Source organism: Silene latifolia, chromosome 6 (assembly GCF_048544455.1).
Source record: "Silene latifolia isolate original U9 population chromosome 6, ASM4854445v1, whole genome shotgun sequence".
Lineage (NCBI taxonomy): Eukaryota > Viridiplantae > Streptophyta > Magnoliopsida > Caryophyllales > Caryophyllaceae > Silene > Silene latifolia.
In genome coordinates this window covers 28922949-28947532 of record NC_133531.1, presented here as the reverse complement: position 1 = coordinate 28947532, position 24584 = coordinate 28922949, and the positions used below count along the sequence as shown (strand labels likewise).

Here is a 24584-nt window from a genome sequence, read left to right as displayed (position 1 = left end):
TTGTGACCATAGTTTGACGGAGAAAGGGCGTAAACGAAGAAGGTGATTAGTAGTTTCGTCGTCGATCAAACAACGAGGGCATTTGGGATCATCCGACAAACTACGACGGACTCTATTGTAATTATAGATAATACGACCATGGGATGTTAACCACATAAACATACGAATTCTTTGTTGTACCGGAATTTTCCATATGAGATGCCAATCTACTGTGTCGGGTTAAGGGGGTAGCTCATTGGGTCGAATAAAAGCAAGGGCGGATTTAATAGAAAATTTATCGTTGGATGTCCCGCTCCAGAAAAAGGCATCTTCAATAAATGGTTCGGGTGCTAGAGAATAAGCTTCGATCTTACGTAATTCCTTCCTTGGAAGGTAATTTGAAAATAAATCTCATTTCCATCCCGATGTTTCATCCAGGGCCGGCCAGGGAGTGTTCAACCCGTGCAGCCGCACATGGCTCCCAATTTTAGGGGGCCCAATATAGAGCCCAATTACTTAGTATGGTAATATAGTTTTCTAACTGCACTTTTATTATCACTAGACTCATAGTGTCATAGTGTTAGGAGTATGTTCTGCCAATCCGAACATCCTGTGTTTGATTCCGCCTCTCATCGTTTACAAGTGTGGTGCTAACGCGGACCTGCCTTACCTTTAAGAAAGAGTGAATTTCGAACCAACATAACAATGTAATTTACTCAATATATCAAAAGTTCATTTATCATATATGGCAGTTAGACCTCGTTAGCTTCTTATCAAACTTGTTTTGATATTTTTAAAAAATTAATTTGTGTTTGTATATTAACATAGGTGTATATTGTATTGTATTGCCTTTCACTTTTTCGCAGGCTCTTATTACCTTAGCGGAGTTTGATTTAATATAAAATCCCGGGTCCTTTCAAAATAAAAAATAAAATGCGTGTATATTTTAGGGATATTTTTTCAATTTTGCACAGGGCCCCCAAAATGTCAGGGACGACCCTGGTTTCATCCCACATCTCGCTGACAGTGGCTCCTAAAATTAACTCAGGAATAGTTAACCCTTGTCAGATAGACAACCTCCATCAACCCAAGAATGATCCTAGAAAAGAGTGGTTCTATCGTTCCCTATAGCCACCGAAGTCCCTATCTTCAAATATTTAGCTCAAACATTACATCTTCAGTTTGGGTTGAAACATTAGACATATTCAGTTTGGGTTGAAACATTAGACATATTCAGTTTGGGTTGAAACATGTCAACATCACATCTTCCGTTGCAATATTTAGCTCGAAGAACTCTTGCCCATAACTTTCTTAATTCTATTTGCAAGAACTTTGATGACGATCTTATACACTACGTTACAAAGACTTATAGGCGGAAACGGACACACATACTTGGACCGGTGACCTTAGGAATAAGCACAATATTTGTATCGTTAAGACCATATGGCATGCCTTTTCCCTCTAGTGCTTTCATTACCATCGAACAAACATCATCTTTGACAATGCCCCAATGTTTTTGATAAAAAAAAGGGCTTGAAATCCGTTCATGGCCAGGTGCTTTGAGCGACCCCATTTGAAATAGAACCCGTTCTACTTCTGCCACCAAAAAATAGCGAGTCAGCCATTTCCATTGCTCATTACAATATTCTTGAAAAAGATCGTAAGGGATATTAGAATGTGGATCATAAGGAGTATCATCAGTGTAAATATTTTTGTAATAGTCTATAACAATATGCTTCACCTCATCAATATTGTCAACCCACTCTCTTTTTTCGTTCTTTAATGCGGTAATGTGATTTATCCATCTTCGAATAAGAGTATTGACATGGAAATAAGATGTATTAATTAAGGTCCCCATCTTTTAAGTACTCAATCCTCGACTTTTGGTACCATAAAATCTCTTCTCGTTCAAGAACTTTGTCTAATTCCCTTCTTAATTGAGATTCAAGCTTAATTAAATTACTCGAGCGCTGAATCGAAAGGTGTCTCTGGCAGCCTTCAATACGAGCCAAAAGGTTGACGTTTAAGGCGAAATATATTACCAAAAACTTCCTCATTCCAACGCTGCAAATTCTGTGATAGGTCTGAAAGCTGTGTGACGATATTATCAGATGGAGACCAACTATTTGAGACAAATCCTGAAAAATTTTCATGGGTTAGCGAGGCCGCTTGAAATCGGAACGGTCTTTATATCGAATTTATAGGGACGAACCTGTTTGGAGAGATCAAAAGAGGACAATGGTCCGACCGGAAGGCCGACAGATGTTTGACACTCGCTTCACTGTATAAAATACCCCATTCACTATTACATAGAGCTCTGTCTAAATGTGCACTTTGACAAGTTTCCAATGAATTACCTCGAGCCCAAGAATGCAATGGTCCAGGAAATTCAAGCTATTTAGTGTAAGTCAAGTAGAAACTCTAAAAATCCATATTTATGACAAATGATTATCTTATTTGGCAACTTTCTTTAGCCTTCATATTTTTCATCTTCAATCTCTACCAAGTAAATAAATTTCCTCTCATTGTTATCCTCCACATTTTGGTATCGACTATCGCCCCTCTTAACTCTCTCATTTTTTTTCTCACGTCTATCACCCTTAAAGATCCACCAGCACCCAATTTTTTCTCACGTCCATCACCCTTAAAGATCCACCAGCACCCTACACCAACATTCGTTTAACGTCACCAATAATAACCAGAGTTGTTTGGTTCACGCATACTCTCACTTACGGTCTTCATGCGACCTTGAACCACTGATGCATATTTATTTCGCCGACCAACACCTACCCTGAATTTTGCCACTAATGGCCACCATTAGCCCTATCCTTGGTGGAGAGGTAGGTGGCGGTTGGGTAGATATAAGGTGAATGAAGGGTTGAGTGTGGCTTATGGGTGATTGTTTTTGTGTGGTGGAGTGGAAAGTTGATTAAGTTTAATGCATTTTAAATCAGAGCTAATTAAAGAGTTAAACTTTTACTTAATGAATTGAATTGACATATAGTACTATATTTTATTATTGTCTTGATCATTAATATAATTCAAAGGTATAACATGGATTGGAAAGAGTAAAAAGTACAACTGCTATGTAACATCCCAAAACATAATTAAATTAAATTGTTCTTATTGTATACCCGTTTTTTTAGGGGCCCGTTGACCAACGTTGACCGGCCTTTGGGGGCAGACAATAGCCCTTAGTGATGGGTGCCGGAGTTACCTTGTGCCTTGATTGCCTTTAGAAGTGAGTGGTACTCGGTCGAGTAGGGGCCACTCGATCGAGTAATTGGGTTACTCGATTGAGTAGCGTCTTTTCAGCGAGGGTTTATAATCGTGTTTTGTTAAAACCGCAAATCATTTCCGCCTCCTTCCTTCAGATCTATAGGTCGCCTCCTTCCCTTCCCTTCACCAAATACCTTCCATGGAAGCCTTTGAGGATGTTAGTGCCTTGGGGATGCGTTGCTTGAGTCAGGTAGCGGTCTTAACGCCGTTGTGAGATGCGTAGGTATGTCGTCGTCTTCATCTTTGTCTTTGTTGTTCCTCGTAGGGTTGTATTGGTAGTAATAGGCTTGTATACTATTTGTATAGGGATTGCTTGCTTGGTTGATGTCGTATGGTTGATCGAGGAATCGCTGCTTTTGGCTAAAGGTAGGTTCGCCTACTCAGTTTCTGTTGGTATTCTAGTGTGTCGGTTGTTGTATCGTTGTTGTGACCGTGTTGTTGAGTATACGTGGTAATTGGTTGGTGTATGCTGTTTTGTTGGTTGTTGTGGTATTGCTGTTGTTTGTGATTGTTTGTCTCTGGTTCTCGAGGTGCGTCCTCGGCTGAGTGGAGTCACTTGCGGAAGTGGCTTCACACCCTAGTTTCGCCCTCCGTGGAACCCGCCACGGGAGGGGATGTGCATATTAACGGGACAGGGTTATCGCCCGGTATGATAAGCGGGGATTTGGTGGGTACGGCTGCGGACCCCCACTGGCAGGGCTGGTCCAGTGGACAGTCGGTGACGGAGATTGGTGGGAGTGCTTGTGACTGTGTGTTTGGTTGTGTTTGTAGTATGTTGATGATTGATTGTTGTGTCTTGCCTCAGTTACTGACCTTGTGTGGTTGCCTTGTTTGTCTTATGTGTCTGCCGTGATCCCTTATGGTGAGCAGTGAGTCTTAGCAGGTGTTGTCTTGGATGGGTGTTGGAGTTCTGGCTGGGATGAGTCCTCACGAGTTATGACAGAAGTAGCGTATAGTTGATGAGTTGTATCTTTATTTAATAGTTTGGCTGTATCACTTGTAAAATAACTATAATTGTTCTTTTATCAACTTTTGATGATTACTTACCTCGGACAACCGAGATGGTGATGCCCTTATATGCTAGGGAAGGTCTCCTGAAGGCTCCTTAGTATATGGGGGTGTTATACTTATATTGGGAAAAAATAAGGAGTTTATGATATGTTTATAAGATATTCAGCCCCCCATATTAGTAATCAGCAAGTCTCCTTTGTGACGGACAGATCCGTCACAAACTTGCGGCGCGTTAAATACTACCCACATGGGTAGATAAAACAAAACGGAATTATACTCCCTAGGCACTTTGTTTTTGTTTTATCTCCCCATGTGGATAGTATTTGACCCGTCACAAGCTTGCGACGGATATGTCCGTCACAAATGAGAATTCGTGATTAGTAATAAGGTCTTGAATTTTTGGGTTTAAACGAGTATTAATGGGCCAAAAGGTGAATATCCTATCTTATTAAGGTGAGTTATGATGGTGGTGGGTCAGTTGTTATAAATGGTATCAGAGCAATCCTTAGATCGTGTGGTGATTTCTATAGTCAGGAGTACCGAGTTCACCCACCTAGCGGGACAATATTCTAGACTTGGTTGGAGTCAACTTTCAGCCACAACGAGGACAATGTGTTCTTTAAGTGGAAGAGCTTGTAAGGTTCTGTTCTTTTTGCTAAAACGAGCGAGATTGAATAAAGCTGAACTGAACTGAAATTAGTTAACCCAAACTTCGTAGGCAGACTAAATGTTACCGATAACTTTGTAAGTTAACCTGACAAAACTTACCCGACCCGAGAAACCCGACTCGTAGCCGACCCGACACCCAAACTAAGGACTCGAGATTGACTTTTAACTCGAATTAACCTGATCAATATGCACCGACCCGAATGTTTATTGTCCACATAGCGCATTATCCCTAAATAAATTGTTAATATTGTTAGGAATGAATATAGGAATATCGTAATCTTAGGCATATTTGTTATGTTTGTTAAGCATAATATCTTCTTTGATTTAGTCCTCCTAATAATGAGGATATTGTAACCTATTTAAACTGACAAATGCCAAGAGCCAAATACACGAGATTCACACAAATTATATCATGGTATCGAGCTTGGTTCAAAAAATTTTCTCAAAACCCTAATTCACCTTCTTCACTATGTCGGGTGACAGTGCCGATAAATCCACAGGCGGCCAAATTGGCTCGTCTAAGTTCAAAATTGATCCTCTTTCCCTATTTTTTCTCGGATCTCACGATATTCCGGGAATTAAATGTCAAATGTTCTATTAAACAGTAACAATTACAACCACTGGAGACGTTCTATGCGAATGTCTCTCAAATCTCGTCGCAAATTTGGCTTTTGCGACGGTGCCATATCAAAACCGACTAAATCGAAATTGTTATAACAATGGGAGGAGGTGAATTGCACCATTGTTCAATGGCTTCGACACACGATTGATCCAACTATTATGTCCAGCGTACCATATGTGGAAGACGCGATGACCCTATGGAAGGAATTGGAGGAACGCTTTGCAGTGGTTGATGGTATGTCTATCCACTCCCTTAAAACTGAACTCAGAAATTGCAAGCAACTAAAAGGTATGTCGGTCACTGAATATTATGGCAAATTAAAATCATTGTGGGATGCTCTTGCTATTTATGAACCGCCTTTTGCGTGTAAGTGCGGTCGTTGCCTCTGTGACATTTCCTCTAAAGCATTTCAGCGCCTTGACAATGAAAGACTCCATCAATTTTTTATGGGTCTCGATCATAGCTTGTACGGTACCCTCCACAGTCAGCAATTTTAACTTGACCCACTTCCGACTCTTAACCGCGGCTATCATGCTGCGCTCCCGGCGGAACGCCTCTTTGGGTCTGTTCCGTCACAACCCGACATCGGACATTATTGCATTCGCTGTCCCAGGAGCCTCCCGTACTCCGGCTGAATGGAAGGCTCTTCGAGAGGCCAAGAAAAATGAGCGCAGGAAGCTGTTCTGTACTCACTGTATAGTGAATGGGTATGAAATTTCTGCCTGTTTCATTAAACAAAACAAATTTCCTAACTGGTGGGGATCTCGGTCGCGCACCCTTGCTGAGTTATACCGTAAGAGAGGTGTCGGGTCTGCAACCGGGGCTGCTGGTGGGGGTGCTACTATTCGCGCCAATGTAGTCCTTGCTAGGAATGAGCAAAAAAGTCTGAGCCGTATTTTTAAACCGAAATCGAACCGAAAACCGAATTGTGGAGTCCGAATATTCGGTTTTTTTTCTGGTGCGGTAACCGAACCAGATTTTTTACTATAAAAGCGGAGCGGATTCGGTTGTAGAAAATTCAAAACCGGGGACCGGTTTTTAAACCGGTTTCTTTATTTTTATTTTTTTGAAACCAACTGGTTTCTTTTTTAGAAACTAAAAGTCAAAAATAATGTAAATTCAAAACCGGAGACCGGTTTTTAAACCGGTAACCTAATTTTTCTATGTGTTTCTATGCATTTAATTGTGGATCTTTCTTGAAACCGGTTATAAAAACCGGAGCGGGTAAACCGGTTTACGGATCCGGTTTTTAAATTCCGAAAAAACCGGTTAACCGGATTAATCCGGAGCGGATTCGGTTTAGAAAAAAAACCATTTTTTAAAACCGGTTACCGAACCAGTTTGCAAAACCGGAGCGGATAACCGGTTTTGCTCAGCCCTAGTCACATGCGATTATCTGGTATATCTTCTCCTTGGATTATAGATACAGGTGCCTCTGTTTCTACCCATTCCGTCTCCTCGACTGACAAGTTATCTGGTATATCTTCTCCTTGGATTATAGATACAGGTGCCTCTTACCATGTCACATGCGATTTAAGGTGTTTTGTGGAGAAAATTTCGATTCCCGCGCGACCCGTTGGCCTTCCTAATGGGCAGCAGGTCATGGCTTCTCTTATGGGAACAGTACACGTCAATAATGCAATTATACTTCGTCGGGTTTTGTTTGTTTCTAGTCTTACGTATAGCCTTATCTCCGTATCCCAATTGACACTTGATAATGATTATACATTACAATTTGCTAAAGACTCGTGTTATATACAGGATCATTCCTCGAGGACGATGATTGTAGTAGGTGAGATGCGGGATGGCCTTTACTTTCTTCGCTCGGATGACAATCTCTCGGTTCATACAGTGGGCATGGTGGGTTCAGCTGATTTGTGGCACCGTCGTCTTGAACACCCGCCTGAGAAAGTGGTTCAATTTATACCTTCTGTTCGTACTTTTAATTCCAATAAAAGCAAGGTGTGCGATGTGTGCCATCTTGCTAAGCAACATGGTAATTGTGGACAACGCCCGCGGGAACTGCGTCCGCGGGATCCACACTAGGCATAATCGACTCGAGGTTCTTTCGAATCGAATTAAGACAAATTAGAGTCGCCACCAAGTTTTATGGGAACTTGGAACCGTTCAAGTCAACTTTACACCTTTCATCGAAAAGCATAAAGCCAATCGACTACGAGTGATTAAAGATAAAGACTTGTACCCTATATCACTCGATTTGAATGACTCTCGTAATCCAATGGTATTTAGACGGATCCACAAACCATAGATTTTGAGTAAGGGGTGAGGGTACGTGTTAGGAAGCCCATAAGGACACCTAACCCCGCCCGTCAATAACGGCCTCTACTAAGTCAAATATCGGATTTCAAACAAGGTCGTAGCTACTACGATATATGATATGCAAACATCGTTTTAAAACCCTAACATGTGACAATAATTTCTATGTCGTTTAATGCATGAATACTAACTTTGTCAAAGTTGTTTTAGCATGTTGGTTGATTTGAAATAAAAGATGCGCAAACACGGCTTAGGAGGAATGAGGGAGCCATTGGGATCTATCCTATTACAACCCAGGCATTTCATGCCGACACAACGAGAAATAAATTACAACTCGATCTAATTACAACAACTATCGAAATTATTTTGACTCAATTAAAATAAAACCTATATACATGATACAAAATTACAATACAAACTAACAACAAACAACTTAAACTATTATGACTTAACAAATAAAATAAATGTAAACAAAAAGACTAAAACTAAGTTAGATTGATTAATGATGTTAGCCGATTTATTAATTAGTAAACAAATTAGACTAGAATTAAACTAATTAAATTAAATTAAACAAATACAAAGGTTTGAAATAAATTAGGTACAACTTATTGATTAAATTGAACCCAACTAATTAAAATTATTCACCAATCCATATTTATTAAAATAGGATTAGTAAACAATTAAAGAAACAAAAGAAGAAAAGAAATCAAAACTGGCAGACCCGTGCAGTGCACGGATCAGAAGTCAGAACAGACCCGTGCAGTGCACGGTTTTTGTAGAAAACAAAGTTAATTGCATTTTAATTTCGAAATCAGCAAAATAAATTACGGAAAAATTCACTAAATTAAATTTACATATTTTGAACCTTAAAAAATAATAAAAATAAAATCTACAATATTAGAAACAAGTAAAACAAATTAAAGGTTAATTAATTATAAATTAAATTAAATAATTACGAACTAGGTTAAAAACAATTCTAATTTGTCAACGAGTGCAAATGGAAAGGTGTTAAGCACGCACTTCCATGCTAGCGAGAAAATTAGTGAATGGGAAGATGAATTCAATTAAAAATTAGAAGATTGCAAATTTCATTTACAATAATGTTATTTTACTCCTAAGATGCCTAATGAATCAACGAACTAAATTGAGGTGTTAAATTAGTTGAAAGAATTGTGTAAAGGTGGCCTACTATTACGATGAATGAAAAGACCAAAGTTAAAACAAAGGTACAAATAACATACTACGTCAATTAGATTGATTTAATTTTGTCCGATTCCAAATACGAGGATATGTAAATGAGAAGGGGATACGACCGACCAATCTGGCGGATTTCTTTCCCAACTCAAGTCAACGCGGGTATTCGGAATGACACTTTAACTCATACTCATACTATACTAATGTTTCATAGTTAACGATGTTAGACGATGTATAATATATAAAATAAGCGATAGAAAAACAAATAAAAATAACGAAATAAAAAGGGAAAGAAGGAGGATTTGATGCACCCTCAACCTACATGTATCGTTGACACCGTCTTGGGTCGTAATCGATCGTAGATTTTATCTCGAGGGGCCGTCGTCGACGAAGACAATTGAAATTGAATTTTGAAATCACGAAACAACACGTTCAAAAGGCAGACTTGAGCAGCGATTTTCAATCACTCACCACGACTTCGTTTCTCAACGATTTTTCAATCCGAAAGATGTTTTGGAAACTAGAAAGGCTGAATTTTGTGAATATGGAAATAAACTAGAAGTTTTAATAGTATTTGTGCACGAGAATCAAGGCCAAAGACCACGACAGAAACTCGAAAACAAGATTTGTGTCCCTGTTTTCAAGCGGCTGTCATGGCTTTAGTTTAGAGTTTTTTTGGATGATTGATGGTTGTTATTTGCAGTATGATGTGGGGAGAACTTAGAGGAATGCAAGTATGGCAGAGGGGAGGTATTTATAGGGAGTTAAAGTAGGGTTTCGAAGGGTGAACAACAGCTTGGGTCCGTTTCGCATAGCTGCTGTCCAGCAACTATTTCGAGGGTTTAGGGTGTGTTTTCTTGGTGGGCAAGGCATGGTAATATGGTTACGATAGTCAGGTGTGGATGGGTTGTCATGGGCACGGGTTTTCTAATAGTTTGGAGCGGGTTTCGGGCTTGGAAAGTCGGGTTTGGTCTTTGTCCAAAACAGAAGCGGCGCGGGTGGTGTTTGGGCTGTTTTGGTCGTGATTTGGGACGTGGGTATGAGGGTTCGAACTGGGGTTGGATGGGTATAAGCCTAGGTTGGTTAGTGTACTCGAGATTCGTGCCAACTCGTAAAGAAAACGGGCTCAAAAACCGAGCTATAATCGAGCTCCAAAACGTGTGATTAAAACGAGTTTTCAATTTTCAAATTCGATTTTTCAAATCAAATAACACATTAAAATAAATGATTTTTCAAATCAAAAATATATTTTATTTTCAATAAAATAAATTTAAGAAAATAAATTCAAATTAAAACAATAAAATGAATTCACTTTTTTAAAAAAACATTTAATTTAAATATCATTTAAATTAATAAAATACTTCGTCGACAATGCTCATTCTACATCGTAAAACGAGCCCAAATAATGACAATGACAACTAAAAAAATACATGTGTCCTATCATCATTGGGTGTTTGTCGGGTTCTCTATAAATTCCAATATCGACGGATACGGGTATCTACAGTAATTCGTTCGATTTAAGTGACAATATTGCTACAGATATTTTTGATTTAATTCACTGCGGTTGGTGGGGTCCATATCGTATTTCTTCATCTTGCGGTGCTAAATACTTTCTAACTATTGTTGATGATCAATCTTAGTCTGTGTGGGTTTATTTACTTTTGGACAAAACCGAGGCTACTCAGATGTTCATGAATTTTCTATCTATGGTTCAAACGCAATTTTCTAAGCATGTTAAAATGGTGAGAAGCGACAATGGAAATGAGTTTAATTCAATGACAGCTTATTTTTTAAAGAATGGTATCCACTTTAAAAAATCTTGTGTAGGTACACCACAACAGAATGGGCGTGTCGAGCGTAAACACCATCATATTCTAAATGTAGCACGGGCCCTCCGTTTTCAAGGTAATCTTCCTAAGAAATTTTAGGGTGAGTGTATCCTTACTGCTGCTTATTTAATAAATCGTACACCATCTGCTTTGCTTGAGGATAAGACACCATATAAGGTTCTGTTAGGGGTCCCTCTGTCTTATAAAAATTTGTGGGTCTTTGGGTGTCTTTGTTTTGTTCACAATAAAAAAACCCACGGAGACAAGTTTGAACAAAGAAGTCGAAAATGTATATTCCTTGGTTACCCGCATAATACAAAAGGCTAGAAGGTATACGATCTTGAGACAGACACATTTTTTATCTCTTGTGATGTTATATTTTATGAAGACTCGTTCCCACTTTCTACTCCTGAGGGCTGAGGACACTATTCCTTCTCTTGACCCGTCTTCTCTCATATTCAATGATGAATCTCCTCATCCTCTTAGTGGGTTTGGTGGGGGGGGGGGGGTGTCTGACGGTTTGTCGTCACCCAATTCAAGTCCAACGCCCCATTCTGAAACAGTGGGTCCTACGGAAACCGTGACAACTGCGGATCCTGATCAGGTTACTGAACCCACCGAGACATTTGAGCCCATAACGAGCACCGATCCCGCAACCACTGAGCTTGGTCGTGGCCAACGCATTAAGTTTCCTAACTCACGGCTGCGTGGATACGTCCTAGGTATGACTCAAAGTCCATCCCAGTATAACTCATCGAGTCCTCCTTCATCGCCCTCGGGTAATCCTTATTCTTTAGCAAATTATGTCAATTGTGATAAATTTCCGTCTTGCCACAAAACGTTCCTTGCAGCTATTACTACCGGTGTTGAGCCCACCTCCTTTAAAGTTGCTGTACAGGATGACAATTGGTGTCAGGCTATGCAAAATGAAATTCGTGCTCTTGAAAATAATGACACTTGGGAATTGACTATGCTTCCTCCCGACAAGAAGGCACTTGGTTGTCGTTGGGTGTATAAAATCAAATATAAATCTGATGGTTCAATTGAACGCTATAAAGCTCGGTTTGTTGTCTTTGGTAATCACCAGGTGGAAGGTTTGGACTATGGTGAAACTTTTCCTCCGGTCGTCAAAATGGTAACTATCCGCACCTTCCTCGATGTGGTTGCTGTAAAGAAATGGGAACTTCACCAAATGGATGTACATAATGCATTCCTTCATGGTGATTTAGCTGAAGAAGTTTATGCGAAGCTCCCTCCGGGTTTTCATAACGAGAAAGTCAGTCAGGTATGCCGTTTAAAAAAGTCCTTCTATGGCCTATGTCAATCCCCTCGGTGTTGGTTTGGCAAACTTACAGGTGCACTTCGTGAATATGGATTCCGCCAGTCTTACTCAGATTATTCTTTATTCTCTTATTCAGCTGATAAGGTCCGTTTACATGTTCTTGTGTATGTCGACGATCTTGTTATAGCTGGTAATGATTCTACTGCGGTCGACGCCTTCAAGTCCTATCTAAGTTCCTATTTTCATATGAAAGATTTGGGTCCACTTTGAAATATTTTCTTGGTCTTGAAGAGGCTCGCAGTAGTGAAGGCATTTTTCTTAATCAGCGTAAATACGCTCTTGATATTATATCCGAGACCGGTTTGTTAGGTGCTAAACCTGTTGTTACGCCTCTTGAACAACATCATCAGCTACGGATGGATGACAATCCTCTACTAGATGATCCCGCCCGATATAGATGATTGCTGGGTCGTCTAGTTTATTTGGCCGTTACTCGCCCGTATTTGTCTTTTGTTGTTCACATTCTTTCCCAGTTCTTAAAGGAGCCACGGCATGCACACATAGAGGTCGCTTTAAGAGTAGCTCATTATCTTAAGGGCAGTCCAGGTCAGGGAATTTATTACGCTCTGATAGTGATTTAACTATTTCTGGTTGGTGTGATTCCGATTATGCTGGATGTCCCTTAACTCGGCGCTCTGTTAGTGGGTGGTTTGTCTTCCTTGGGCAATCACCAGTTTCCTGGAAGACCAAAAAGCAGCATACCGTCTCTCTCTCTTCTGCTGAAGCGGAATATCGCTCCATTGCAGCTATCATTTGTGAGCTTAAGTGGCTCAAAGGTCTTCTTACAAGCCTGGATGTTCCCATCTCTTGTTCTATGCAGTTATTTTGCGACAATCAATCTGCTATTCATCTTGCCCAGAATCCTGTATTTCATGAACGAACAAAGCACATCGAAGTTGATTGTCACTTTGTTTGTGATGCCATATCGGAAGGCCTAGTAGCACCGACACATGTCTCTACGACCGAGCAACTAGCTGACATTTTTACGAAGGCATTGGGTGTTCAACAATTCCATTATCTTCTCCGCAAGTTGGGAATTTTGGATCTCCATGCTCCAACTTGAGGGGTGTATTAGCAATGAATATAGGAATATCGTAATCTTAGGCATATTTGTTATGTTTGTTAAGCATAATATCTTCTTTGATTTAGTCCTCCTAATTATGAGGATATTGTAACTTATTTAAACTGACAAATCCCAAGAGCCAAATACATGAGATTCACACAAATTATATCAAATATCCAATCCGAAAATGACTCAAACTCGGGACTCGGGTTGACCCAAATTCTAACCAATATGACCCGACGCCAACCGGACCCTCTCGGTTGGCCCGTTTACAAAATACAAACTTTTAAGATAAAATAATAATATAATACTCCGGTTACCCGGGAAGTAAAAACAAAAAAGAATATCTCGGTAGGTTAATTGACTGACTCAGGAAGTCCGATTCTGAAACTCCAATTCCAGGGCTGCTTCTCGAGTATTCCTACTTCTCTTTGATTTGGTTTTATCCGCCATTAAACCTCGGAATCTACACCTCTCAGTTATCCTATCTTTGATTCACTTATTTCCTTCTCCTCATCGATCATACTTATGTGTTCATCCAATTGAAACTCCATTTACCCTTTTTCTGGATTCCACTCGTTTCACCACCGACCTAATTCATGTACGTATTTTTTTTTCTCATTCTATACTGCTTTAATTCTATTATTATTGTCGTTTTCATGTTTCGGATTACTCTTACATTGGGGAAATTCCTATTATTAATTTAGGAAATCAAATCAATAGAATTGAATTTTGAAGTTTGGGAATTACAATCCGCCTGTCAATCATAAATTTGAAAGGAATTTAAATTAATATGCTTGTGTTTTCCCGAAACTTGAGTATATACTCCAATGTTTAACCTCATTTGTGAGGGTTTATGCGTTTAATCAATGGTTCTTGATATTTGCAATTCTTATGTGCCGTTGATGACATCAACATTTGTTTTGATTTCAAACAGAGCTTTGACATCATCATTGTATTCATGCTATGTGATTTGTTTAGAGTTAATTAGCTGGTGTGTGGAAACGAGAAATTGATTTCATTTCCGGGATTTTAACTTTAGAAATTAAAATTGTCTAATTCAACTCCAAGTGCAATTTCATCGTGTTTGGAGATTATGTGGAATTCAATCCCTAACTTGAGTTTCTCAATGTTAGTTGGTAAAACCCATGGAATTAAAATTATAATTAAAATTAAATGTGGGTGGGGGGGGGGGGGGTGGTGGTTCGGGTTGGATCGAGTTACATCTTGTGACCCACCCAGACCGATTCGACAAGTCTATGACAGAAGATCGGATAGTGATGAGATTGAAATGACTACTATGGCCTGTGGGGTATGAATTTGAGAGCCCCAAATTTTATCTAAGTTGGAATTGAAAAGAAATCGAGCCCAATTCCAATTCTAAATTCCGAGTTTTCCCTAGCGCTTGAAATGTCTCAATCACGGAATTCAATTACAATTCTTGATTCCCACAGTCGAGTATTTTGGATATTTGTTGGAAAAAATAAATCCTATATTGGTTCTTGTTTTTGTTAATTCAGTAGGTAGGATATATCGAAATAGGCGACGATTTAATCAGGTTAAAGTTGGAGTCTTGGAATTAGAATTTTATTTACGTGAGTTGCTGCAATGGTAATCCTTGCTGTAGTTTGCTGTTGTCTGACTCGGGAACTAATATTATAGGTGGTTACTAAAATCGGATGGCGACATCATTAGTCGACTACGTGAAAAATATTTGGCCTTTTTCATATCTCATAGTCGATGACTTGAAACTATCAGATAGGATAGTGAGGAGACTCTCCCTTCCTGATTGTACCAAGCAATTCATTTTTGCAATTAATGAGCCGTCAAATGGGGCGACTGTATACATCCTTTGTGCTCAAAATTTGTCTTCAAGATCGGCTAGAGATGTAGAGTATTTAATAAGGGAAGTGCGACCTGATGCAGTCATTGCCTTAGTAGGCCATAACATACTGTCCGATATCCAGGAACATGAATTGATAGAAAGCAGGGATGCTGTTGTTCCGACTTCAGCATTTGGAGTTTTGACAAGGTGTTTTATGGACAAATCAAATAAAGATAGATACGAAAATTTAGCTGGCAACTTGGTCCTTAAGGAAATTTTCGATGTTGGTTTCTACGGACACTTTTTTGTCGCCAAGAGGTTGGCGGAGGACATTGGATCTTCTTTCTCTGTCCTTGAGTCTCCCTTTGTCAAGTCAGATGGAGATGAAGTTGACTCGTCCTCTGAGACTACTACAGCCAGTAATATACTTCAAACATTGGCATTAAAGTCAGCAAGTTTGGTCCCACATAACTTTGGTCCAGTAGTTTGCCATTCTCGCAGATTTCTCATTGCCAATGATGTCCAATCACAAATGGTCAAGTTGGTATGTCCGTTGTTAGCCTCATCATTGACAAAGTTGAGTCCTGCAGGCTCTCCAGTCGAGTCAGACTCGTACTTACACGAGTCGAGATGCAACTATTGCCCCCCATCTTTTGCACAATCCGTTTATCCACTGCTCATGGATCTTCATGATATTTTTGCTGATATTCCATCTATGGGCCGTGCTCTCGCTTATGCACAGAAAATGTTTCTTGATGTCTGTAAAGGAGATAATATAAACACTGATTTATTGTCTGAAGTTTATACCTTCCAAATAGCAGTTGAGGGCTTGAGAGTTGCCTTGAACAATGCTGGTAGACTCCCTATGCACAAATTAGGCAACCTCAGGTCTACAAATATCAATTTTCATGAGCTATCGGTCGAGGAGAAATCACACTGTCTTCTTGCCCAAGCCCTTCGAAGCCGAGCTAAGCAATCCAAGGCAGTAGTGGCGGTAGTGGACGCGGGCAGCTTAGCTGGTCTAAGGAAGTTCTGGAACACTCCCATTCCTGAAGAAGTCAAAAATATTGTAGAAGAACTCGTGGTCTCTGAAGGTTCTGTTGTAGACGGTGATGGCGAAAAGAAATGGCGAGTGTCAGCTAAACCAGTTGTAGCTGTTGGTGCAGGTGCTACTGCTGTTCTGGGTGCATCTTCACTTTCCAAAGTTGTTCCTGTATCAACTGTGGTAAAGGTGGTTACGATGAACGTTCCGACATCTTTGAAGCTTTTCCTTACACACACATATAAAGTAACTGGCTTTGTACTTAGTAAGATCCTTGGTCCTTCGAAAGTTATGGCTCCAGGCTTTGCCGGGTCCGGGGCAAAAGTGTCCAGCATTTTTAAAGCAGCAGCTTCAGCTGAGAAAATACGGGTAGTTACTCATAGTGTCATAGCATCTGCCGAGAAAACCAGCTTTTCTGCCATGCGAACTGCATTATATGAGATCATGAGGAGGAGGCGGGTTCAACCAATTGGGTTTATGCCATTGGCCACCTTTGGGTTTAGCATTGCAACCTGCGGAGGATTGCTCGTGTGTGGAGATGGAATTGAATGTGCTGCTGAATCTTTTCCCGAAGCACCTTCTATTGCTTGTCTTGGTCGCGGGATCCAGAATTTGCAGCAAACTTCTCTTGCTGCTAAACGGTCATGCGGACACAAGATTCAAACAGCTATTGAATCGCTGATGTATAGATTAAAAAATGTGAAGGTCAAGTGAAGTAAGAATCTTTGGCTTCTCTTTTTATATCTGATTTCTGCCGTGTTGTCGCTTCATAGGTAATCCTTTACATGATCTGATTATTAAAACTCAGATGTACATACATAATTTAAGACTTGAGAGGGTGGGTGTAGGTTTGGATTGAAAGCAGTGGTTTCCTACTGTGAGAAGTTTTGGTTGCCTTCATCAGATCAATAATTATTAGTTCTTCCACTTTCATTCTTCTAACGCCGCAAATGACTTGTCTTTTTTTGTTCTATGGATGTTTATCTATTGTCATTTGATCTTTGAGGGATCCTCAATGTATTTGAAGGCATACACCAAAACATGCCAATGTTGGTGCTGAAAAAAGCCTGTTGATTCTCATCTTGGTTTAGTGGCATGGTATACTTGGGTTCCACGACGGTATCAGGATATTGTTTTGACATGGACCAAAACAATTCAATAATTTGGAAAATTGATGTTTTTCCCGTTGCATGAGGTCTTTACTGGTTATGGCAGCTTGATTACATCGTGTAAGCATATAGAATTACAGATTTATTGTTCTAGGATCAATGCGAATATTTTCCTCAGTAGGTATATATTTTTTTATTTTTTGCCCTTTCATCGGCCCCTCTGAATTCCTATGTGCTTTATCGTCACCCATGGCCGTGGCTGTTTATATTACATCTAATCTTTATAACCCGGGCTGTGTTGAAGAATGTAACATAAAGGACTTTGCTCTTTGTGCGCTTCATGTGTACCTTATGAAACTAGGGCTGTGAGCCCTAGTGATTGTGCAATGGTTATTTGCTGTCTGTATAAATGTTCCAACTTAAGAAATATTGGTAATGTCATCAACATGATGAGATACGAAAATGAGAAAGAATATTGGAGATTGCTTTCTTGTCTGATTAGGTAGATTTATTTGGTTATTTTATTTTTCATGTATATCTGTATATTTATCGCTTCCTTTTCTGGTTGCAATCGTGGCCTGAGGGAGAATAAAACGAATGTGGCTTATGCAGCTAATGTATTGCCATCTGATTCGGCCCCAAATTGGACCAAGTTCTTTATCATAGGGAAATTGAGTGTTTTTATACTTGGGAGCTTGCCTTATCCGCTACTATGTCTGGATGATGTATGTTGCTTACAATTTGCTTGACGAAAGTTCTGGCACCTTAAGATATCCTAGGAGGGCATGGAAGCCGTCTTTCTCTTCAATTGTACTGTAATAACCCAACAAATGAACTCTGGATGGCGCACTAGAAAGACTGTTGTGGGTTCAATTGCAAACAGACGCATCACATAAGGCATTAGACGAGCTCGCCTAGATAAAGAATGGAATTTAATTAATGTCGAAACTCAAAAGATCATCAGTAATTTGGATTTGGATAAACAGCTATCGGAAAAGTGAAAATATATCAAGCCATGGATCGTTAGAGTGAAAACTAGTGATATTAAAGTAGAAGCCATGGCAAATTTACGTTATGTCATTACTTGTTCATCTCAGCTGAATTTTTTTACTCCATGACTGTTCTGGTTCCGCTACTAGTTCCCCCCTCTCCTTTTTGGGCTTTCTATCCCGTCTCCCTCCATTCTGATATCTAAACAAGCCCTGAGTTATAAATACCCTTGTTTTCCCTTGAATTGTAGGTAGAATTTAATAAACTGTAAACTAGGCCACATCTCCCTTGGATGGAATTAAGTCGACGGGACTGTCACTATACCACCAAAACATTAACCTAGTAGCAAATCTTGAAGGGAGCAAAAAAAAGGGACGGCAAAATTTGAACCCATAGCCTATGTTTTATTAATCATTAAGCCAATAGGCCAAGAAGGGTCAAGTGATAAATTCTACTGAAATATATTACATTGGCTCAATTATTTGTTTATTATAAATGATCAGAATGAAGGGTGAATATGTTGAGGGTGAATATGTTGAGAAATCAACATGGTTCAGCCCTTGACAGACGAACCGCATCAGTACTTAAACCACTAGCTTGGATTAAGCGAGTATCAAAAGTTATACTCCCTCCGTTTTAATCATTTGCTTACATACCCGTCGTAATTTAATAATGTAGGTTTGAATTTTATGGTTTACAATTTCAAATTAATAAACATAATAATAATGTTTTTTTTTGGTACAAATAAACATAATAATGTTAATTTACGTAGTTAATCAAAGACAAAAAGTTGGGATGGGACGGGAAGCACGGGAGACATGATGATAACTCAAGCAGGCAGGAGCTTGGCATTACTGGTTTACATAAAGTTGTCATTTGCATTCTAAAGCAACTTTTGTTCCTTTTTTTTAATTAAAGAAATCCCATGATTATGATTACGCATTATTTCCTCTGAATTATTGCCTAATTCCCACTGTTTCTAGATCTGATTCTTTCGTTAATCACCACCATCTACTCTTACTTATCACAGCACCGATTTGCACGAAAATACCTCACTAAGATCGTCTAAAACAAGAACACAAAATCTCATTATAGACGGCATATATCCGTCTATAATTAAAGACGAGCCAAATACAATACCACATTCCTATAGAAGACAAAGAAGTGGGGTGGTGGTGGTGTAAAAAATGCCACCACTTTCAAGCCTTATTTAACCCGTTTTTAACTATGTAGATTTGATATATCCGCTCATAACCGATCCAATTGATAATATTTGTGACCACTAATAAATGATCGATGTAATATACATTTGCAAGTTGTTTTCATACAATAATTATAACATTAGTACAGTAATTCAGTACATTTTTCTTCTGGACTTGTTGCTTTCACGACCCAGATAGAAAAAATTACAATCTTGCCTCTTCTAATTGCATTTCTTATGACATACTATATTATACGGAATACATAATATATATTCGAAACAGAGTTCTTAGTTTCTTACCTTATGACGTAGTAATTCGAGTTATCCAACATTATTAAATGGAAATTGAGATAACAACACTCGAGAGTTTTCCATATTTGTAGAAGGAAATATAGATATCGTCACAAAACTGGATAGTACTCAATTTCAGTATCACGTCGTGTGAATAACGACTCATGAATCATTATTACCGTAGTTAATACCTTTCTTTCCTCGTCCGCCTCTCTTCTTGATCTTGCTACTACTACTACTACTACTTCCATGAAACGTAGTAGTTGTATCAGTAGTAGTATTACCATCGTTGTAAATCAATGGTAATTCATTAATATCATCGGCATCCTCAACGGTGTTGACACGGATACAAGAACATCTCTCAAGGGATGCAAAAAATGCAGTGGCTACGCCATTGATAACCCACATAGCCACCCCATCAAGCCTCGAACAGTGGTTCGATGAGGTGGTGTCTCGGGCCCTGTTTGAGGCCGTCGCCTTGGCTCGGAGGTTCCAAAAGTTGTTGTAGCTTCTTGATGTTGCTGTAGTAGCCATGATTTTTTTGAGTATTGTTGGTTTAGTTTTGTGTCACCTTGTACAAGAGAGTGATGGACCAACTTGGAATGTAAGTTGGGTGTTTGATGAGTTGGTTCTCTTCACTCTTTGGCTCTTTGCTCTTTCAATATGACTTTATGGAACAAATTAAATCTAGTATTACTATTTTAAGGGATGACTTGGATAGAGTAAGGATTCTTCCGTTTTTTTTAGAGGTCCATCACTTTTTAATAGGTCGGATTAAATCTGGACCCGATTGGATGATTGAAGATTTACGTGAGAATGAAAAGGTAAATGAATGACATTGGAATCTACTAAAAGAATAGCTGAACTCACAAATTTTCCCTAAAAAAAACTTCTTTTTAAATAAGAAATCTATTGATAATTTAATTGTATTCACTAAACAAACACTACACAAGAAATTAATAATTATAATTTATTTATTATATAATTCTTTTCAATAAAATTAATATTTTCATCAAATTATATAATTTTCACTACACACTAAACTATACTCCCTCTGATCCACACCAAAGGTAATACTTACCTAAAACGGATGATCCACAATAAAGGTAACATACCTTATTTGATCCACAACATTACCAAGTTGTCCTTGTACGTATACCCATTTCATATTTACACAAAATGTCATTACATACCCCACATATCATCCCACAATTAAACCCACAATTACATGACCCACCTATTTTTTCCCCCTTTTCCCCTTACTTTTTCCACATTTTCTTAAATACTTTCTTTTTCCCTATGCTACCTTTGGTGTGAATCAGAGGGAGTAATATTTTAATTAAAGTATAAATAATATAAAACCATAAACTATTAAATCTTTTATTGATGCTATTATTTGATAATGACTTGACTCATACTATTCATACTATGTATAAATAAAACTATAAATCGTTTTGATTACTTTCATAACAATAAAAATTGATAGAATTTATAAATTGGAATTATTAGCTTTGTGGTATGAAAAAGCTTTTAAAAAAAGGTTATTTAACAGGAATAATCCAACCTAAGCCCCATCTTCTCATATTAATCCCAACTAATGTTTAACTGAGAATAATCATAACTAGTGCATCATTTAACTTGCACTAAACCCATCCCGTAATTGACCTGATATAACCGGTTTCTCAACAAGTGACAATGTGGGTCCACCTCTTTTCTATTTTTTTTTTCATTTTTCATTTTTCTTCTTCTTCTCCTTCCTTCTTCATTTCTTCAATCTGTCCTTCCAATTTCTTCATTTCTTCTACTTCCTCTTTTATTTTTCTTCTTTCATTCTCCATATTTTCACCTTTTTATTTCCTTAATTTATTATTACTCCCATTAAATCTAACACAAAATTAGATTGACATGATGACATCCAAAATTCCAATAACCATTAAAATATCCTAAAAAACTCAGATTAGTGACACATCTTAACAACTCAGCTAAGCCAATTTGGATTTTTTTTAAACCATAGACCCCTTTTTTTTCCGAAAAGACAAAGCTATACAAAAATGAACATAATTTCCTACATATACATCTACGAAATCCATATCCTACCATTTTCTATATACACATTTCCTACCCTTCAAAAGGTCCACCTGTAAAGCTTTATAACAAGGGACAAGTTACATGTGACTGAAGACTACCAAGGGTATTGAAGTTCATTTCATTTCATTTCAGGTGTAAACCATAGGCATCGAATAAAGATTTCAGAATAATTAAGGGTAGTGTTTTTATGTTCATAAATGAAATTCCTCGATCCTCCTTGGTCAAAGTCGTCATATCAACCACGTCTCTACCGTTTATCCCAAGGTTTGCTATTGTTGTTGGGTTTGTGGCGGAGATGCGGCGAGGAGCAAGGAAGAGAAGATTGGGGGATTGGTGATGGACGGTGGTGCAGGAGTTTTGTTTTGTTTTGTTTGTGTTTGGTGATTGATGGTGGAGCAGATTAAAGGGGATGAAGATAAAGAGGATGAAATATGAAGTTCAAGTTAATTAATTAGGATTATAGTCAAGAGAAACCGGCTGTTCAGGTTTCCCTTCCACGAGTTTAGTGGAAGTTAAATGATGGATTTGATAGGATTATTCTTAGTTAAACATTAGTTGAGATTAATATGAGAAAAGGGGACTTAGGTTGGATTATTCATATGAAATAACTCTAAAAAAAATACATTTCAGCACATTACTCAATTTTCTTGGATTAATTTTCAGTTTTAATTTTTTTTTTCTCGAAAAAAATATAATAACGGGAAAAATGAACAATTAATGAGATAACACTATTATTTTACATTTCAATTTTACTCAGATTTCTTGAATAATTTCACAATTCAATTTTTTTTCTCATATCAAAATATAATGACGTTGATACGAATTTTACTCGAGAGGATAAAACTCGTATGAGTGCAGCGGAAACAAAGAAAGAACAAACAAGATCCGAACGTACTAGGTACGACCCGATCTGATTTGTAAGGATATTTGTTTCGATTTATGTGAATAAATCGAACCAATGAGATATTTGCTATTGTTAGACCTATAACAATAACAATGGGGATAGACAATGTTAAACTACACCGATAGTCTAACAAAGAGATTAACGCTCTACACCGATAGAGTTAATCGGGTTTTCACAAGACGACGCTTGGGAACAACCTTTCGAAATTGTAGACACAACTTCTATGTTTTACTTGAAAATACTCAAATAAAAACAATGGTTTTGTTTGAAACTCTTAACTTGATTGATAAAACTTCTGAATGAATAAAATTGCCAACAACAAAGACTATAAATAGCCTCTAAAGACCAACGTCTTTGGACCACTCCAAAAGACAACTAATGATAGACTTAATAGCTAATTAAGACCATTAATCTTGGACAAATTAAGGCCCTCTAAATGCAGAATTAAAACTACAAATGAATGGTAATTGTTCCGGGTGTAATTCCAGAGCAAGTATAGTTACCACCCGTGGCTTGTTGAATGATGTCTTGAGTTGGATTCTCCTTTGGTCTTAATCGTTCCTCTCGGCCTCTCCTGCAACAATGAACGAACTGAGGGCTTGGCTTTGTGCCAAGCGTACTCACTCCGACGCTCAAGTCAGTAAACTTAAAGGATAAGTTGTTACTTGGCTGAATGTATATTGTAGAGAGATAAGGAAGATATTACCAGATGAATACTGTGTTTAGGTCAAGTTGTATATTTCTGGATTGGATCCTTTCCTCAATGAAGGTTGAGGAGTATTTATAGACTTCACCTTTTGTCACGTAGTGGCCAAGTGACCAAGTGGCTAGCAGGTGGAAAGACTGATCTGCCCCTCGGCCGAGGGACCTATGGCTGGCCGGCGGGCGCTGGTGATGTAACACCCCGGTTTATAAAAGAAGTCCTCGTCAAGACATTCTCTAATAAAACGGACTGTTACCATCTCGGTTTCCCGAGGTAGTGAATAACAAATTAAACTCCAAGGCAATTTATGTAATATTTTCAACTTAATTATTACAAATACTCTTTTAATTCGAATTACAAGAACTGACATAATTAAAAGTGAAAGTCTTCTAGATGATGATCTAGTCACTAAGTCGTCTGATCCAATGTCTCACGCCCATCAAGCTCCCGTCCTATCTCTTAAACCTGTCAAGTCTGCTCCCCATAAAACGGATCATCACAGTGTTCACGAATACACAGGGTCAACCACGAGGTTGAGTAGGGAAAACAAAACAAGTACGACAACAAAATACATAACTCCATTTCCAATTAGTCACATCCTCCACCTCACCATATCACAGACAGACTCTGAATAATCTCCGCACCGTATCACAGTCCCTGAATAACTTCCACACCATATCACAGATTCACAGACCCTGAATACTTCCACACCATATCACAGATTCACAGACCCTGAATAACTTCCACACCGTATCACATATTCACAGACCCTGAATAACTTCCATACCATATCACATATTCACAGACCCTGAATAACTTCCACACCGTATCACAGACCCTGAATACTTCCACACCATATCACAGACCCTGATTAATCTCCACACCATCCACCAACGCATATGAATGATCAAAAGAAATTGATGCAACACAATATATATAAATCAATGAACTGATGAATCATAAAATCATGCCAGTTACCCGATGTTGTGATATCATACTCAATACGATCAAATCAGTCAATCACCCTTCCCAATATAAATGATAGTATAACTCGACAACCAGGAATCCAGTCAACACAATTCGATCAATAACGATAATAAGACAAGTGTAGTTCCCCTACCTCAAGTGCCAGCAAATCCGATTAAGCAGTTAAGCAGTCCAGAAAT

The 24584-nt window shown here is 38.5% G+C and overlaps 2 protein-coding genes across 2 annotated transcripts; both read left to right on the top strand.

Moving 5' to 3' along the window:
* Positions 1-5718: 5718 nt before the first annotated feature.
* Positions 5719-13265, top strand: LOC141587925 (uncharacterized). The gene is made up of 5 exons (XM_074409389.1): positions 5719-5848; positions 6174-6443; positions 6984-7522; positions 11249-12332; positions 12877-13265. Exons 1-5 carry the CDS (start codon positions 5719-5721, stop codon positions 13263-13265), a joined length of 2412 nt encoding a protein of 803 aa, XP_074265490.1.
* A 335-nt stretch (positions 13266-13600) lies between these two features.
* LOC141586621 (uncharacterized) lies at positions 13601-17141 on the top strand. The gene is made up of 2 exons (XM_074407914.1): positions 13601-13866; positions 14928-17141. The coding sequence occupies exon 2, from the start codon at positions 14945-14947 to the stop codon at positions 16844-16846; it is 1902 nt and encodes a 633-aa protein (XP_074264015.1). The 5' UTR covers positions 13601-13866; positions 14928-14944; the 3' UTR covers positions 16847-17141.
* Positions 17142-24584: the final 7443 nt, after the last annotated feature.